Source organism: Vanessa cardui, chromosome 12, assembly GCF_905220365.1.
Source record: "Vanessa cardui chromosome 12, ilVanCard2.1, whole genome shotgun sequence".
Taxonomy (NCBI): domain Eukaryota; kingdom Metazoa; phylum Arthropoda; class Insecta; order Lepidoptera; family Nymphalidae; genus Vanessa; species Vanessa cardui.
In genome coordinates, this window is record NC_061134.1 from 3,444,721 (window position 1) to 3,463,003 (window position 18,283).

At 32.8% G+C, this 18,283-nt stretch overlaps 1 protein-coding gene across 2 annotated transcripts; it reads left to right on the forward strand.

Moving 5' to 3' along the window:
- Positions 1-6,188: 6,188 nt before the first annotated feature.
- Positions 6,189-18,174, forward strand: LOC124534360 (G-protein coupled receptor Mth2-like). 2 transcript variants are annotated; one of them, XR_006966735.1, is made up of 9 exons: positions 6,189-6,563; positions 7,052-7,223; positions 8,290-8,487; positions 9,354-9,432; positions 9,676-9,857; positions 11,255-11,414; positions 12,096-12,278; positions 12,834-12,995; positions 17,398-18,174. XR_006966735.1 is itself a non-coding variant. In XM_047110155.1 (8 exons), the coding sequence occupies exons 1-8, from the start codon at positions 6,270-6,272 to the stop codon at positions 12,904-12,906; spliced, it is 1,341 nt and encodes a 446-aa protein (XP_046966111.1). In that variant the 5' UTR covers positions 6,189-6,269; the 3' UTR covers positions 12,907-14,449. The 2 variants fall into 2 exon arrangements, 1 of the variants encoding a protein (XP_046966111.1); XM_047110155.1 differs by lacking the exon at positions 17,398-18,174 and having other exon boundaries at positions 12,834-14,449.
- The last annotated feature ends 109 nt before the right edge of the window (positions 18,175-18,283 follow it).

Here is an 18,283-nt window from a genome sequence, read left to right on the forward strand (position 1 = left end):
TTCGCAAAAACCTGCCTCTCAAATCGCTCTATTTATTAAAAAAACCGCGTCAAAATCCGTTGCGTAGTTTTAAAGATTTAAGCATACATAGGGATATAGGGACAGAGAAAGCGACTTTGTTTTATAATATGTTATAACGTCTTTTTTTTTTAAATCTGTAATAATATACCACTGAGATTATTTAAGATATTTATCTGTACCTCTCTATAATAGTTGATGATTTGTTTAAACTGTTGCTATAGAAATACAGAAATATAGAATAGTATCAAAACATTGTTCGACGCAACTTGAAACGACGTAAGTCGAGGACTGCCTGTAGACTGCTACCCATTACTCTTGGATTTTGTACCAAAAGAGCTACATAATCTGATCAACCCAATTATTTTATATTTTTTAAATTCAACAATTGTAAGATATAATTTTTCTACTATATTTCGTTTACATGTCTCTAGTTCCTATTTTAATTCGAACATAATCGCTACTAAAATTTTGTGGAAAACATCCTTGAATTCGATACATGTTCGAAACTTAATTTTTCTTAAGATTCGAACATTTTTTTATTGACAATTCCCAGAAACTTTAAAAAACTAAGTTTTTCTAACATGCTTTTGTTTTTTACTGACAATTAACACTGAATCTTGACAATAATTACGCATAATAATGAATGGATTGTCAAACAGAAGAAAATGGTACAAATAAATATCCGGTAAAATTTTTACTAAAAACCTGTGACTAATGAGGTTAATTCATACAGTAATTTAATACTAATTGCTTAGTAATCATTATTTGTCACTATGCATCTAAATATAGTATACAAATTCAAATGTTAGTTTTCAACTATGCTTTATGGGAAATTAAGGGCAGCCACACGGTTAAATAAAAAAGCCAGTCATGTTCTAAGTCTGACTCGCGTGCTAAATAACTCGCAATATAGTTATATGTTTATAATTAGTATTTTATTATTATAATAGTCATCCGTCCTGATGTCGTATACAACAACATCAACAACAGCCTGTAAATTTCACACTGCTGGGCTATGGCGTACTCTCTTTGAGGGGAAAATTTTGATCATATTTAACCACGCTGCTCCAAAGCAGGTTGGCAAATTTTGCTAGAATTTCGTTGAAACTAGACACATGCAGGTTTCCTCATGATGTTTTTCTTCATCGCCGAGTACGAGATGAATTATAAACACATATTCAGTGGTATTAGCAGGCAATGGCTTGATAAAATTGTGGCTATTCTAAATTTATCTAATTCTACGTTATAATAAATAATAAAAATAAATAATAAATATATACGAATATACTATTGCTTGTGTAATAAATATCACTTTGAAATATTTTTGTTACTGAAGTTATTTGTAAGTGCACACTCTTCCCTATTTTTATCCTGCCTTAATCCTCAAAAGACATTGCATGGTAGAGATCACTCTCAATAATGAAGCCACCTTTACCTTACATACATACATAGAATACCTTATAATTTAGGCTTTCTTCTTTTATATGCATTCAACGTTGTATACAATAAAGAAATACTAGGTAGGTATAAATTATTTAGGGTAAGACATGTCATTGCCCTTTTTTTCGTTCAGTGCTAATAATTTTGAGATTGATATTAGCGAATTTGAAATAGTTTATATAATAAAAGAACAAAAAAAGAAGCAAAAATATAAAGCCTTTTATTTCTCGCATAAATTAAAGCTATTTACAATTATAATAAAATAGTTAGGGGTATAATGCTAATTAGATTAATATATTACTTAAAATAAAATTTTAAAATATAAGATTTAATAGGTTTCAAAAATTTACCATACGGCCATGCAAGAAGCCCTTTTTTGTAAGGCCTCCTCCAGACTTTTCCATTTGTCTCAATCTTTTTCAGTGGCGTAGCTAGGTGAGGAACGGCTCCGGTGCATAGAAAAAGAATCGGGCCCTCACCCCCTCTTTTCCATCCCTCTTTAACTAATAATTACCCTTTAATATTTTAGATATCAAATAAGAAATCTTGTGCGCAGGGTCGTGATTTTCTAGCTTCAGAAGCTTAAGTTTAGTTTAGGGGGCCCCCTGAACTCCGGGGTCCTGGTGCACTGCACCATCTGGCCCGACGATAGATACGCCACTGATCTTTGGTAAATCTCCATGTTTTTCCAGCTATTTTTATTATATCGTTCAAACGAAATATGGGTCTTCTTGCGTAATGCATAGTACAGTGCATTTATATTTAATGTATAATTAATTTTCGTATTTAATCTAAGATTAGCTTATCATTTTTCGTTGCGGAGTTTTTATAAAATATAAAATCTTATTTATTTATTTATCCAATACCTGTGCCCCGACCTTCTACGCGTTTGAATTTAACAAAAAAAATATTGTAGCCTTAGTTACTCCTTATTATATCAGTTATCTACCAGTGAAAGTCCCGTCAAAATCGGTTCAGCCGTTCCAGAAATGTCAAACAAAACCGTTCCGTGACAAAAATTGTAAAAAATGTTATGTTGATATATGTACCGTGTATATGCGTTTAGTAAAAAAGGACAATTTTAATATTACAAACAGACACTCCAATTTTATTATATGTATAAACTAACAGTATTGACAAGAATGTGTTAGTACTAACACCAACACTCCATATCAATCGAAGAACATGAAATAAAATGAGTAATTATAATGATCGTGTATTATTGATAAACTAATTGAAATCGATGTTCAGTAATAATAATAATTATTATTATTTATGCAAGTATGTAATAACATGTTGTTTATTATTATTTATAAATATTTTGATAGATATTACATTTTTTGTGTGTATTATTGTATCCCAATAACATAAAATATTTAATTGTAGTTTATTATTATACTTTTCCCCAACGGTTATCGGTTCTACAACAAATATGGCCAGCCCACTGCCACTTCTGCTTACTAATCCGGTGGGCTACCCCATCACCTCATTTCAGATGCGATCCCTCAGAGAAACGCCGAGCATAGCCCTTTCCATAGTTCTAGAGTGGAGACCGCGTCTCGGCATACGTAGCGTAGGACATCCTCAGGCACGGTGGAGTGACGATCTACGCAAGGCGGCAGGCACGAGCTGGATGCAAGTAGCCCGAGAAAGACCACAGTGGCGTGCACTTGGAGAGGCCTATGTCCAGCAGTGGACAAACAATGGCTGATGATGATGATGATGATGATGATTACACTTTTGTATAAATATTTTTATATTTTAGTTTTTATCTCTTCTCTCTATCCATTTCTGCACACACCTGTTTTCGTTTTAAGTTTCTATCACCAAAGGTTGTCTGTGAGAAATATAAGCGATAAGACCTCTTTTGCGCAACATTTATAATGTTTAGTGTTTGATGTTTCAATTATGTGTTCATGTGTTGTGCACATGAAAACAACAAAGTAGGTTTAGTAATCTATTGAATTTAAATTTATTATTGAGTAATATTAACGAAAATATATTGTCATGTATTTTCCTATTATAAATTTCCTTATATTTGCGGAAACTATGGTTAAACATGTAATAAACAATATCGCATTTTTATTTCCAAACTGTTATTATTTTTGAAAAACACTATTTTATATAATATTCATATTCATATATATTTTATGTTATTTTTATTACTCAAAATATTTGTCATTTTAATAAAAGGCAATACAAAATATATACATAGATGATAATATTATTTCACCCTGGAAACATTGCCACTTTTCACAAAGTGAAACCTTCAGAAAGCACCCGAGCCGCTGAAGACTCCCCATGGGAACTTTTATATGTGATTCCTACTCACTAAAACCACTGTGATGACCATCTTCGGCAAGAGCTTCAGGTAATTGTCTCAATATATAAATAAATATTTCTTTGGCATTTCTCAGGATGAATCAACTCTAAACCGTCTCAAAAAAAGGGGAGATGACGCCTATTCCCTCTTATTTTAAAAACAGAATACTTAAACATTCTGAAAAAAAAAGAAATAAAAAAAGTATTTATTCCAGAACTAAACATGATAGTGTACCAAATTAATTAACTAACACGACTGTTTTTATAAATGTTGAAAAAGAGCAAATAATGAATTTTGAGATTTAGAAGAAATATGAAATCGTTACATTTCATACGATCATACATATGCATAATAGAGAATCTATACACCAAACCAATACATATGTATTAATTGTACCAACATAACTGTGAACGAGAGCTCTCAAAATCAATACAGCGATGCACTGAGCCCGGGGATATCGAGTAATGACGAACTACGCAGTTTAATCACTCCTTGCCTGCGTTTCATTATAATTTAATTCATACTGACTGAAAAATCCGAGATGGCCCAGTGCCGGTGCAGGCAAGCACCACTGGCCCATTGATCGTATTTGTCCTCAGAGGCTTTCACATTTATGCATTTTTCTCGACCTTTGAGATACTTTTTCGTAAAAACGCAATATATTAACATAAGAATTAACAACATTAAATGCTTAAATATATATATATACAAATATGAACTAAAACTAGTTACTGTATAAATCATGACTGCGTGGAATGCTGGCAAGAATGCTAGCAGCATTTCAATTAAAAAAACAATGCAGCAAATGCAATTAATTTTCGTTTCAATGTTCACTATTTAATAGTAACCTTTTCATAAATATTATATTTGCATGTTCCCATTGGTTACGTAAAATCAAGCAAGTTCGATGATGTATGAACATACCTTACCTGCTATTAAAAAAAATATTTGTTATTGCTTATAATTAAAAAAATTTACACTTTCAATCCTGCGCTTCTTTTAAAAATAAATCTATTAACTAAATTAAAAAAGGGTTTTTACTCAAAAGCACTCGTGATTTATTTTATTGTAATTGTACTTTACATCATAATAAATATATCGTATCCCGGCTTTACCTTAACACAGCATTTTAACCGGTCCAAGGATAAATAAACAAAAACTCACAATGTACTATTCCTTGGGGCTTAAGCTCGTAACATATCAAATTTCATCAAAATCTGTTCAGTGGCTTAGTCGTGAAAATGTAACAAACAGAAAGAATAACTATTGCCTACATAATATTAAAAATGTACTTATGTGTTAACTAGCGTCCCGTTCCGGCGTCACATGGATATAAGCTTTATTTTTATATTTTTACCTTTTATTTACATATATTATATGTATATATTTTTTTGTTTCTTTTATTCGACATGTTTAACAAACGTCTTTCTGTTTCAACTTTTTTTACACAATAACCTCAAATTACATACCTAAACCCTCCTTATGAATCTCCCTGTCTATTAGTGAAAATCGCATGAAAATCCGTTTAGTAGTTTTGGAATTTATTGTGAACATATACAGACTGACGGACTGGAGGACTTTATTTGATAATATGTAATCTGTAGTATGTTATGATTACAGCACCACACACCTCATCTAACTTTCCTTACCTACACCGTTGGCTGCCTGGAAGATATCGCTATGTAGCGATAAGGTCGCCTAAATTGTACGATTCTTTTATTTAGGCTGGATCCATGTTGTATTTACATATTTATTTTCTCTACATGTAAATCTAAATTATAAAGTAAAGTAAGACATCTATTGGAAATTAATATGTTGAGGTAAGTATAAATATACATGGACCGTATGGAAATGCTGGGCCTGAGGGTTTCCATATCCAAAACGGAGGCCCTCCTTTTCAACGGTCCTCGGAAGGGACTCCCGCGAGGGGCGATTATTACGCGGGCGATCCGCCCTTGGAGCTCCAGGCAGAGGTGCTCGCGGAGGTGTACCGGTTCCGGGTTGAGGCGAGGAACCTCGGCAACCGTCCAGGGGCGGGCGGAAGACGGGCGGATCAGGGCTCTAGCCCTAGCAAAAAGTTAAATTGTATTGTGTAATATATTCCCCAGACAAACAGTCACCTCCCTTTTCACATCCTAAAGGGATTACTTCCTTTCCATAAAATTGATCTACGAAATACCGGGTCATTCCCCGGTACCTACTGGACAGTAGGTACCGGGGAATGACCCGGTATTTAGTAGTAAGACTCTGTCGTAGTAATTCTATAGAAATGACATTTATAATGTGTATTAAGAATAAGGATAATACTGTTTCTTATCGACTGAAGAGCGATAAGCAACAGCACTCAATAACTGGAATGAATAAGTACTAAAATTGAACAAAATATTCTTGTTATTTTAATAACAATGGATCGTCTATTGAGTCACGTCAATTGATAAAATCGTTTACACTACTCGTTCGGTTAAACTGTTAACCACACGTCAAAATGTATTTTAAATTACATTTTATATTTATTATAGTAATTCTCATAAGTGTTTCTAGTGGGTTAAAAAAGTCGGATAAAAAACCGTATATATCAAAGTGTTGTCCCGCCAAATATTATGTATATAATCTTGAATGCAGATTCAACGGCACATCTGACAAAGATTTTTCAGATGTCGATGTGTTTAATAGTAATAGAACGAGAATCGGAAGCTTGAGGGATAATTTTCAAATAATTAGTGGTAATTTTAGGGATCTCATTCCTAATTTGCCGAATTTACATTTTTACATAAACGAGGTAATTATTTTTCTTTAAATGTATACAATAGTCTATATACTTTGTGAGTCTGCTCGTAAAGTTGATTTGAATTTAAGGTTCGGATGTTAAATATACCGGACGGCCATGTATTATATAAAAACAAATTATTATCTACCTATCAAATATTTCAGTACCCATTAGCGTTTTCACTAGATTTAATATTATAGCTTTGTCAACTGGCTGGATTTATCGATTTAACATATAAGAGCCAGAACAGTAAGAGCTGCTCAATTTTTAAGCTTGTGTATTAATATTGCGAATATCTGTTAATAAATTTGTTTATAAATGAATATCCGACCATAAAATAGAAGTACGTATTAACTTTGCGATATCAGAAACTTGATGTTTCAAGTGTTGTATAATCTTCTTTTTACTATCTCTTTATCTGTCTTTATTAATGTACTGTTATTCATTATATATAATAGAATTGTTGTAAATATATTTTAACGCATCTATTATTGTCATAGAATGGAAATCTCGATTTACTTCTGCAACAACCGAATTCAGCGCCCGAGGTGACAACAGTAAACAATGACAAATTTTGTGTTGACTATGACGTAACATCGGACACATTTTCGCCGATATTCGGTGCAATATTTGAAGAAGAACCTCAGAAAGATACGGTTTTTACAATCACAGGTAAGGTTTAGCTATAACAAAATTAACTTTAATAAATTTAATTTCAAATTATAGAAGGTGACAAAATTAAGACACAAATATCAATATAAAACATGTGCAGTCTCTATATTTCCTGACGACCTCTGTGGTCGAGTGGTGTGTACACCGACCGGTTTTCATGGGTACGCCACTCCGAGGTCCCGGGTTCAATTCCCGGCCGAGTCAATGTAAATTGTCATGAGTTTTCTATGTTGTCTTGAGTGTGGGTGTTGGTGGTACCATCGTTACTTTTGATTTTCCATAACACAAGTGCTTTAGCTACTTACATTGGGATCAGAGTAATATACGTGATGTTGTCTCATAAAAAAATAAAAAAAAAATATTTCCCACTGTTGAGCTAGAGCCTCCTCTCCTTTGAGTAGAAGGTTAGGCACATATTCCGCCACGCTGCTCCAATGCGGTTTGGTTTCACATGTGGCAGAATTTCGTTGAAATTAGACGGATACGAGATGAATTACAAATTCAAAATAAGCACATGAAAATTTAGTGGTGCTTGCCTTTGTTTAAACACAAAATCATTAGTTAAGATGTACGTGTTTTCACCACAGGGCTATCGGCTCATCAATATTAACAAGACTGTTTTATATACAAAAAAATAAACACAAGGATATGAATTTCACGCTACCACTTCGATAGAATTAAATTTAAGCTGATACTTCGAAGTACAGCTTACCAAAATAATTATATTATATATTAAAAAATATTTCGACCCGACAACATCTGACATAGGTGGAATGTATATTTATTATGTCATTATTACATCAGGACAATTTCTTCAGCGACCCCAAGTCGCAAAAGTTTATATAATGTATTTTGCGCTGTTGTATTTAAGCTTTTCGAGGAAATAAATCCGTAGTTCATGCATTCTTCTACATATTATGCTTTGTTCTTTATTACATGATATAGAATGGATAAAAAGATTCTTTGAATTGAAACTACAGAAAATATATTCCAACTTCTTATAAACGTGGAAACGACTAACAGTGTGAAATTCAAAACCTATCATAACTTTTAATCAATTTCATAGCTCTTCTAACATCCAGCACGTTCTTGTTATTGGTGCTCATAATATATACAATTCTGCAAGAATTAAGGAATCTAAAAGGGAAAATTCTGATGGCTATTGTCTTCAGTTTAATGAGTGCCTTTGTTTTATTGGCAACGTTGAAAATTATTTATAATGATACAAGTTTCCAAGCTTCTGAAGAATTTTGTTACGGATTCAGTAAGTAAAACATTTTTATTTATTGCAACTCTATATTTTGATTCATCACAGTGATCATATTTATATTTAAAACAATTAAAAACAGTTCGCTACACTTGCCACTTTCGTTGAGCTAACCAACTCAGCATCAGTCCTTAGTACCCCGTCCAGTGGCATTTCTGATCGGCACTTTTTAGGAGACATTTTGGTATAGATACGGATTTCGTTATTTCTAATTCGATCTTAAAGGAAGAAACATAGCCCTTTTTTCATTGCTCCTTGAATGACCGTAAGCCTTATTATGTCCTGAATAAAGGACCGTCACTGCATATTTCAAAACATACTGGTCGAAGAGTTTTTACTTGACACACTGTATATGGCACGAGGAGATGCTACAGAATTATCCAATTACTAATAAGCCGAGTTTATTAACCTTTTTCATCAATGTTTTTTCTCGTTGGAAAACGCGTTTACTCGTTTCCCCTCATAAATAATGTAAAACATACCGAAACTGAGTGCTATGGAAGACGAACAAAGTCTTTTTAAGGGTTGTCTCAAGATCATTTGCTCACGCTAAGGTTTGCTCACCTGTGCGAAAAACCTCCATTTTTAGATATCCCAAGGAATCTTCTAGACCCAGCTTCAGCTGAGGATGCTTAAGTGAACTCGTGTGGGAAAAGTATGAATTGAATTTGTATATTATTTTCTACTGTTCTACCCACGATTGCCGCGTAACTATTTATGCAAACTAATAATTTATATAATTTTTATTATCTGTGTATTACATATAACAATGTAGAAGCAATTGAATATAGATGTAGAAAAAGCATGTACATACATATACAGATAATAAAACTTCGTTTGACTGATAATATCTCACTTTTCAGCTTCGTCCATTTACTTCTTTTTCTTGTCTGCTCTATCTTGGATGAACGTCATGTCTTTTGACATCTGGTGGACGTTAAGGTAATTATTATTAACTCATTAATATATAAGACTTTTCTTTCATTCTTTTTCATAATATCTATATTTTATCTGTTGCTTATATAAGCACCAGAATATTTATCATCCCGTGATTGGCTGATTCTATGTCTAAAGATGGAGATGACTAATTACCATCTGATTTCCGGTTTGCATATATCATTAAAATAAAAGCTTCAATTATGTATTAAAGTGATTAATTTCAAGTCAAATTATTAATTTACCTAGGAGTATGACTACTCGACGAACTGTACGACGCCGTGGAGGGCATTATAAGTTTACTATCTACTGTATCTACGGTTGGGGGATACCACTCGCAATGGCCATAGGTTTAATCGCTATAGACGTATCTGAAATACCAACAACGATTATCAAACCTAATATTATACTAAACGGATGCTTTCTAGCAGGTAAATATTGAAGAAAATAAAGATAGCGCTAAAATTAAAAAGACAATAATGCCTAGTGAATAAAACTCATCAGTCTGAGGACTTGAGTCTGAGTTGTTTTTTGTTTATAATTAGTCTCTTCCAAGATATTAAAGACATGACAAAAGTGTAAACATGTTATTTTTGCACGCTGAAGATCATTCTATTGTAATATAACCATGGAAACATTTGAAATATTTCCATTTAGAGAAGCCTACACTCAGCCACAACAATTTGTCGATAACTAAAAACAATACCACACATACAGAATAATATGAAGCACAAATAAAGTTAGTGTATTAAACATTTTACTACTTGCCTTTACACAATTTGAGTCAATTAGGCCGTCACTCCTTAGGTCATTATTACATTTCATAGAAGGGACCGAAAGGAGGCTTAACATTTTCTGGGGATATGGACCCATTCTGAGCTAGATCATACTTTTAACGAAATATATTCTGGATTAATAACCTCATAAAATATACTAAAAATGATTATTAATATTTCTTAGTAGGTACTAGTGTTATTAATTTTTAATTATTATTGTTTAAATGCGGTTATACCATGCGTCATTAATTGGGATTACTAAGACTGATATGTGGTCAATGAGGAAAAATATTATAGAAAACATTTCGTTACGAGCTTACGTGCATGAAATATAATGACGTACTTACTAGCCCATTGCTTCCATTACCAATGCTTTTTGGGAATAGTTTGATAAAATTGGGAGCTACACGTCCAAAAAGGAAATAAAGTTCTAGCAACAGCAGAAAGATTGGTGAAATTTCTGCAAATAAAGTACATAGATGAGGCAAACATCATGTCTTACTTTTTTCGCGCTATGGTCTTAACCCTTAATCGGGCACAAGTAACCAATTTCCTACCTTCTAAAAATATTTTTGAAATGGCAACTATACAGGTCGTATGTTTTACACAAAAATAACCTTAGATAAATACATTTCATTAATTTCAGTTTCAATAATTTATATATGATTTTATATACTGATAAATGATGATATCCAACATGACCCAAGAATATATTCATAGGTCATGAAAAATAGATTTTTAGTTCTGCCCGATTAAAGGTTAACATCTGTATAAGTTGTCAAATAAATATAAGGTGTAGACATGGCAAACCTTGATTGGTCGCTTGAAGACGTTGTAAAATATAACAAAATGATCTATCATTATCAGCTCTGCTCTTTCTTTTAGAACCACTATAAATATAATAAGAGATATAACGGCTATTCTCCGCGTCCTGAATTTAAGATTGGCGTCTTAATATATCTTCGGAATATGAGCTGAACGATGCAGCTCATGTTCCGAAGGCCAGCTTACAATATTAAATTCAGATTCATTATAGATTCCTTGTTTTTCAGATAAACCAAAATTAGTATACATGGATATTCCCATGCTGCTGTTGATTTCCAGTAATTGGATATTCTTTTTGGTAACGGCATACAACTTTTGGTGTTTTGGACGGGAAAGTGAGTTGCTTTATCATAACAACGCCAACAAACATCGCAAGCAAAAAGAGAGGTAAATATACATGGCATTTGGTAGAGGATCCGACAAATCAAGTGGGCGTGTTTGGGGCTCATTTTGAGAATACAAGTTGGCCAAAAAAAGTCAAAAACCATCCATTTTTTTTTAAAGATTTTTTTGTTTTTTTATCTATTTTATTGTATCAGAGGCCAAGTAAAAGTAAAAATATCCAGTCTAAAACATATTTTTAAAATGTTATGCAGGTAAAATTTCAGTGTATACTAACATTACATATGTATACAATTTTTGTATACTATAATTATATTATATTATATAGTATAATTATATAAATATAAGCCATCCCATGAGTCGACCTTCTAGGTAACAAAGTACTCAACCTCAATGGTCGATGCTTACCGCTAGGGACGAATCCAGCAAGTAAGACACAAAAAAGATTTAGCCAATGAATATCAAGCACATTAAATAATCCGTACACTAGTGCAATATCGTTTAAGAGCTCGTTTCGAGGAATGGAGTATATCCAAATATCGTATCTTACCCAGATACGATATTTGGCAATTTCATTCATGGATAAACTCTACAATATCAAAGTTTTATCGCCTATATTTTGTTTTTATACATTAGTTAAGAAGAAAAAGTTGTATGTCAATCTTTAATAAAAGTAAAGGGAAACAGAAAATTGGTAATATTCTTCATATATTTACCATTTCACAGATTCCTGGTTTATCTGAAATTATCTATCGTTATGGGTATAAGCTGGATCACCGAAGTAATCAGTACATTTATACCAAATTTAATGGTGTGGTATATAACCGATGCATATAACATGTTCATTGGTATTGCAATATTCTTCATCTTCGTATTTAAGAAGGACATTCGAAAGAAACTTTCTCAAAGGTAAGTTACCACACTTTAAAAAATAATGAGGTTCTCAATTCGTTTTTGTATCTGTATTAATAGATTATATATAGATATATATGTTGTTTAATGTCAACAGCTGAGATGGCCCAGTGGTTAGAACGCGTGCATCTTAACCTAGGATAACGGGTTCAAACCCAAGCAAACACCACTATATATATATATATATATGTGCTTAATTTTTCTTCATAATTCATCTCGTGCTCGGCGGTGAAGGAAAACATCGTGAGGAAACCTGCATGTGTATAATTTCATCGAAGATCTGATCTTCAATACAGATAAAACTTTTTTCGTGTATGAAGTTACTAGTAGTCGCCCGCGGCTTCGCTCATTTTAGGGCGTTGGTTGTCATGTATTAGGCAAAAAAGTAGCCTATGTCCTTTCTTGAAAATCAAGTTTGCTTCACACTAAATTTCTTCAAATTCGGTTCAGAGGTTTAGTCTTGAAAAAGCAACAGACAGACAGAGCTACTTTAACATTTCTAATATTATTATGGAGATCGGTTATGCTGTACGTTTTTTTTTTTGTTTTTAGGTTTCTCTGCAGTCCTGCCGCCCCTCATAAAACATCACTATTCCTGCCACCGACTCCGTCGAGTTCTTGGTAGGAAGAATAAGAAACAATGAAGATCGATGTCAAACATTTCTTGTTGTGGATGACGTCACGTGAGAAAATGAAAGAAAAGCAGAATAATTAGCAAGCGTTACTCAGCCCTGCTTAAATAATATAATTTTAATGTTAGGGAACGTTCGATATGGAGATAATTATTTGTAAGAGAATGCTGATGTTGAATTAATGTGTTTTGTGTAAATAACGAGAAGAAAATATGTGAGATTCTTAAGCTAATCAATGTTCTCCTAAATTCGTACAGATAAGAGTACTACATTTCCGTCCTAGTAGCACTACCTACGGCTATTTTTGTTAATGGAAGGGGTGCTGGTGGAATTCGCTTAGGTTTTTTTATGAGATAAGACGCAAACGAGCAGGAGCCTCACCTGATGGAAAGTGACTACCACCGCCCATGGACATCTGCAACGGCAGGGGGCTTGCTGGTGCGTTGCCGGCCTTTAAGTAAGGTAGGGAATATAACAATGAGTAGTTAAACATAAATAAAATAAATATTGGACAACAGCACATACATTACTCTGATCCCAATGTTAGTAGCTAAAGCACTTGTGTTATGGAAAATCATTACTACAAACACCCAGACCCAAGACAACATAGAAAAGTTGTATAAAAAAGGTGTTTACTGATTGGATGGTAAGCAAAAATGTAATCTCAAGAAACTTTTATTCAAAATGGAATTGTTTACACTTTCTTATTGACTGTCGAAAATCTACCACCTGTTCGGAATATAATGCCTCAGACCTGAGAAGAACCGGCGAAAGAAACTCAGACTACACTAGACTACTCGGCATATACGCTCGACTTTAGGCATGACTAAGACACATCCCGACCTAGTGGGCAAACCAAGAAAATGCAGTCAACGTTATGACAATGACAAGTTTTACTTTATATGAACGGAGTAATCCTCAAATTAGGGATTACTTACTTTTGTCGACTTATTGTTTGTCTCACTGCGTTTCAAGAAAACATAAATACAATAGATGTAAGACTTTTATGAAAAATCATTGTAGTAGTTAAGAGAGTGTGTCATCTACGAAAAAATGCTTAATTTTTCTATTAATTTTAATTATTCTTAAGCTACGAACCCCAATACTCTATTAGAATGTGATACTTAAACTATATATATGTCACCGTAAGATTACAAAATTCGTTCGATTAGAATCTGACTAGACAGATTGTAAACTGTCGAAATATTGTGAATCGTGAAAAATGATTGCCATTTAACGTGTTATTTTTTGCTATATTGTAATCAGTAGAGTAGTTAGACACATGAAACTGTAGTTTTGGGATACTAAATAGAAATTAGTAGATATAGTATGTAAGCATTTTTGAATATTCTACCCTAAGGGTTGAAATAGAGGTATATAGGTTAGGTTATTTTTTAAGGTAGAAGATTGTCGTGCCAATAAAGTTACTAAGGGATTTAAGACCTCAAAGATTATGCAACGATACCAGAATAATGAAACAGTGTAAATTCAATGAATATATTTGATACCTTCAGAATACAATTATAGTATTATTATATTAGAAGACAATTCATCCACTTCTGATATTACAAATAAAATTACAAAATATATATATATTTTTTAATATTTTAATGGCGACTAACGGACATTTTCATTTTGTGATAGGGAAATCGCTAGATATTCTGACAGCTAAGTGTATGGACCATTTTCGCCAACCATCATCCTTATATATTCGGTCGCAGTGTTGCTATTTGTGAATTTATTTTCTTCTAATAGTATATACAGGGTTATTGGTAATTCGACGTACATCCGCTAGGAGGTGATAAGGGTGACAATTTGCAGTAATTTTAACCCCCATATGCATAATCCAAAAGTGAACCATTTTTGAGTTAGTGTTGTCTTAAATTTTTGCGATTATTACACATTTAAATAAAACTAGTTATACCGGATTTGAATCGCGTATATTAATTATTTTTGGCATCCCGACGTTTCGAGCACTTTACAGCGTTCGTGGTCACGGGTAGACTAAGGTGGCATTTGTCTATTTGAGGAACAAAGAAATATTATTTACAACTACCGCCAACGATTTCTCAATTGGTATCTTGAGTAACGTTCCGGTTGCACGCAGAAGGCACTGTATCTTTAGGTCTTGCAGTCTGTTGGATTTAGGATTTTAAATTTTTAATAAGTGGATCCCAGGTGTTAGAAAGTCTCCAACCATCTTCTCTATTGAAGTTCGGATGTTTTTGAATTTCAATAGCCTCGCGTATCATTCTAGGAATGAATCTGTGTTCTTTAGCGAGGATCTGTGGTTTATCAAATCGAATAAAATGGTTGGGTTTATCCAGAGCATGTTCACAGACTGCAGACTTTGAAGAACGCCTATTTTTGACATCTCCTATATGTTCCTTGACCCTGGTACCGATACTCCTCTTTGTTTGGCCTATGTAAGATAAACCACACTCACATTCGAGTTTATATACTCCCGCAGTTTGTAAAGGAATGTTACTCTTGATAGGTCTCAAGAACTGGCTCACTTTCTTATGAGGCTTGTAAACGGTTTTAATCGAAGCTCGCTTCAAGATGTTGCCAATCCTGTCTGTAACTTCCTTCACATATGGTAGAAATGCAGGTTGTCGCTCAACTGTGGGTGGCTTGATACGTATACATTTTTGAGTTATCACGTTTTTAGCCTTTTCAAAATTTATAAAGTTAAAAGTTATAATTATTGCTATATTTGGAGCCGGTGTCAGCCAAGAAAACCCTTACATCATATGACATCACATCACATACACAAAATTTGATTAAAGACTGTAAAAATCCCACCCTAACTGTGAGTCATTTAGGAGTTCCATCACTATATAGTATAAAACAAAGTCGCTGTCTCTGTCCCTATATCTTTAAAACTACGCAACTTATTTTGATGCGATTGTTTTGTGTAATTAATTATTACACACAAAATAATTTGCGTTATTTTTTGTATATAATACATGAACAATATTAGTAATGAAACATCGATCATTTTGGAAGCTTGCAAAGTGATGTCGTAAATAAACAAATTCTGTAGTATATTTAGTATCAGTATTGCACCCGTTCGAAGCCGGGGTAGATCACTAGTTGAATATAATATTCGACTGTGACAGTTACATGAACATAACCACGTTACGGAAGGTGACTCAAATATTCAAATAACCTATAAATAAAAGATTCGGCCGAGTATCGCTAATGCGCTCATCAGAATTTTTCCGTTCCCTTCCGTTCCGTTACTTTGTCATGGATCCTATGCTCAGAACCTTACCAAACTTTCACCAAACTACCCTTGAAGTATATCCTTTATAATGAAAAAAGAATTATCAAAATTGGTTTGCGCAATTTTGAGTTATTCACCTTTTTATCGCGCACATACATAATGCAATTTTAAGACTTATATCGTTTTCATATGGATACCATCATTAAAATTAGACTAAACTAAAATGGGACCACACGGGAAGCACTAGCTTTCAAACAAAAAAAAAATTATTAAAACCGGCCCAGTTAAAAGTTAACAAACATAAAAAAATACAGACGAATTGATAACCTCCTCCTTTTTAAAGTCGATTAAAAACGATTAAATACTGGATAATTTTCAAAATTTAAATAATAATGATCGGTCCAAATTTAAAAATGCGAGACCGAAAACGAAATTATGTAAATTTTTTTAGATTTTTTTTCCTCAAATATGACTTAACAACAAAAAAAATTAAAAAAACAATTTAAAAAATCTTGTCCTGCAAATTATTTTAAAAACATAACCGTTTTCTAGATAAAGTACGAATTTATTTCAAAGCAACCGAAATAAAATGACCAGAGAGGATGATGGTGGAAGTTCGTATTTGAACATGAACGAATTCGTACTGAAGGTCGGCCTTTAAAATTCCCACAAAATTAACTAAAAATAATATCTATTGAAAAAAAATCTTACTTTGGAAACAGACACAGTTTAATAGCTAAGTTATAATAATAAGTAAGACTTTTTGTTATATAAGCCAAAAAAAGTATTAATAAGGGAATCGGAGAAATTCTCTATAACAGAGCACAGCACACACAGCATGATCTACAGTGCATAATGCAGAATTCTGTTCTTATCATTATCCTCGCTAAGAGTTCCCTGAAAGGAGAGTTATCTTTCGGAAATTTGTGCTAACCAAGTTGTTCAAGGCGCCACTGATGCACGCTTACGAAGCTTCAACGTGATAGCGTGATACCGGTTGGATTTGTTTTTTTGCAGACTTAGTTCACAAAGATCTGAACTACATACATCCTATATCACAAAGTAACTAATTCTTAATACTGTTATTTAACGTACTGTATTATCGAATTAGGGGAATTTGTCCTGTAATGATAATAAATAAATAATTTTGTCTTTTTAATCTGGCAAAATGAACAGAAATTTGATTTTTTAACATTAATTATAATAATTGTAAAATTAGTTAAAAAAAACTAGGAATCATCATTTTATTTCTCAGGTTACCAGTTCTTTCACGTGGGATGGCTTACTTCAACCAACATGGTTAAAAAAAATTAAATAAATTTGATATTTTAAAAGTTGGTTTCCATTACAAACTTAAATAATGACCAGAATAAGGTAAGAAGTCTTATGTATTTAATAAAACCTGCTCATCTTAAATTCTATGGATAAAATATAGAGAAACGGAGAAATATAAGGGCAAAGAAGTATATTATGACAAAAAATGTAAAACTGCTGAATCTCTTTTTCGGTTTTATTGAAAATATATGATCCATTTAATACGTCACAAAAGTCAAAAGCAGACAGTAATGAGTACTGTGTTTACTAGCTCATTTCCAATAATACTGCTTAGGAATGGTCGAAAATTATAGAGCGAAGCATAACTTTTACTACTAGCCACCGAGATTTTTAAACGATGAAACCACAGGAATATAATATTCCTCTATACAAACACCATCAATCTCCTTTTAGTACCATATACAATATAGAAACGATTTCGTTGCTTTAATTTTTAACTAGGGTAATCTATTTACGAAAAATGATTAATAATTTAAATCTTATCTCAAGTTACATATTTTATGCTGTATTTGTATTACACGCGTAACCTTACCTTAACTTCCCTTAGAAGAAAGCAAATATGAATCCGCGCAGGAAAATACTCGACCCAACTACTAACCTAACCTAACTATCGTATCCATGCATTCCACTATCTGCAAAATATGATTAATAAAATAGTTCTTGGACGAGGTACATACAGTTTCATTACAACAATAAAAACGAAGTTTTACAACTTTAATAATTATATTATTTATAATATTCCATAAATTTAATATACTATATAATATAATAATATACAATACGTTATTGAAATAAGACATTACAGG

Bases quoted from the DNA above. Each gene is read 5' to 3' on its own strand.
- LOC124534360 (XM_047110155.1), top strand. From the start codon at position 6,270: ATGTATTTTAAATTACATTTTATATTTATTATAGTAATTCTCATAAGT. The intron at 8,488-9,353 runs GTAAGTAAAACA...CTCACTTTTCAG, and splicing joins AGAATTTTGTTACGGATTCA to CTTCGTCCATTTACTTCTTT. The intron at 9,433-9,675 runs GTAATTATTATT...TAATTTACCTAG, and splicing joins GACATCTGGTGGACGTTAAG to GAGTATGACTACTCGACGAA.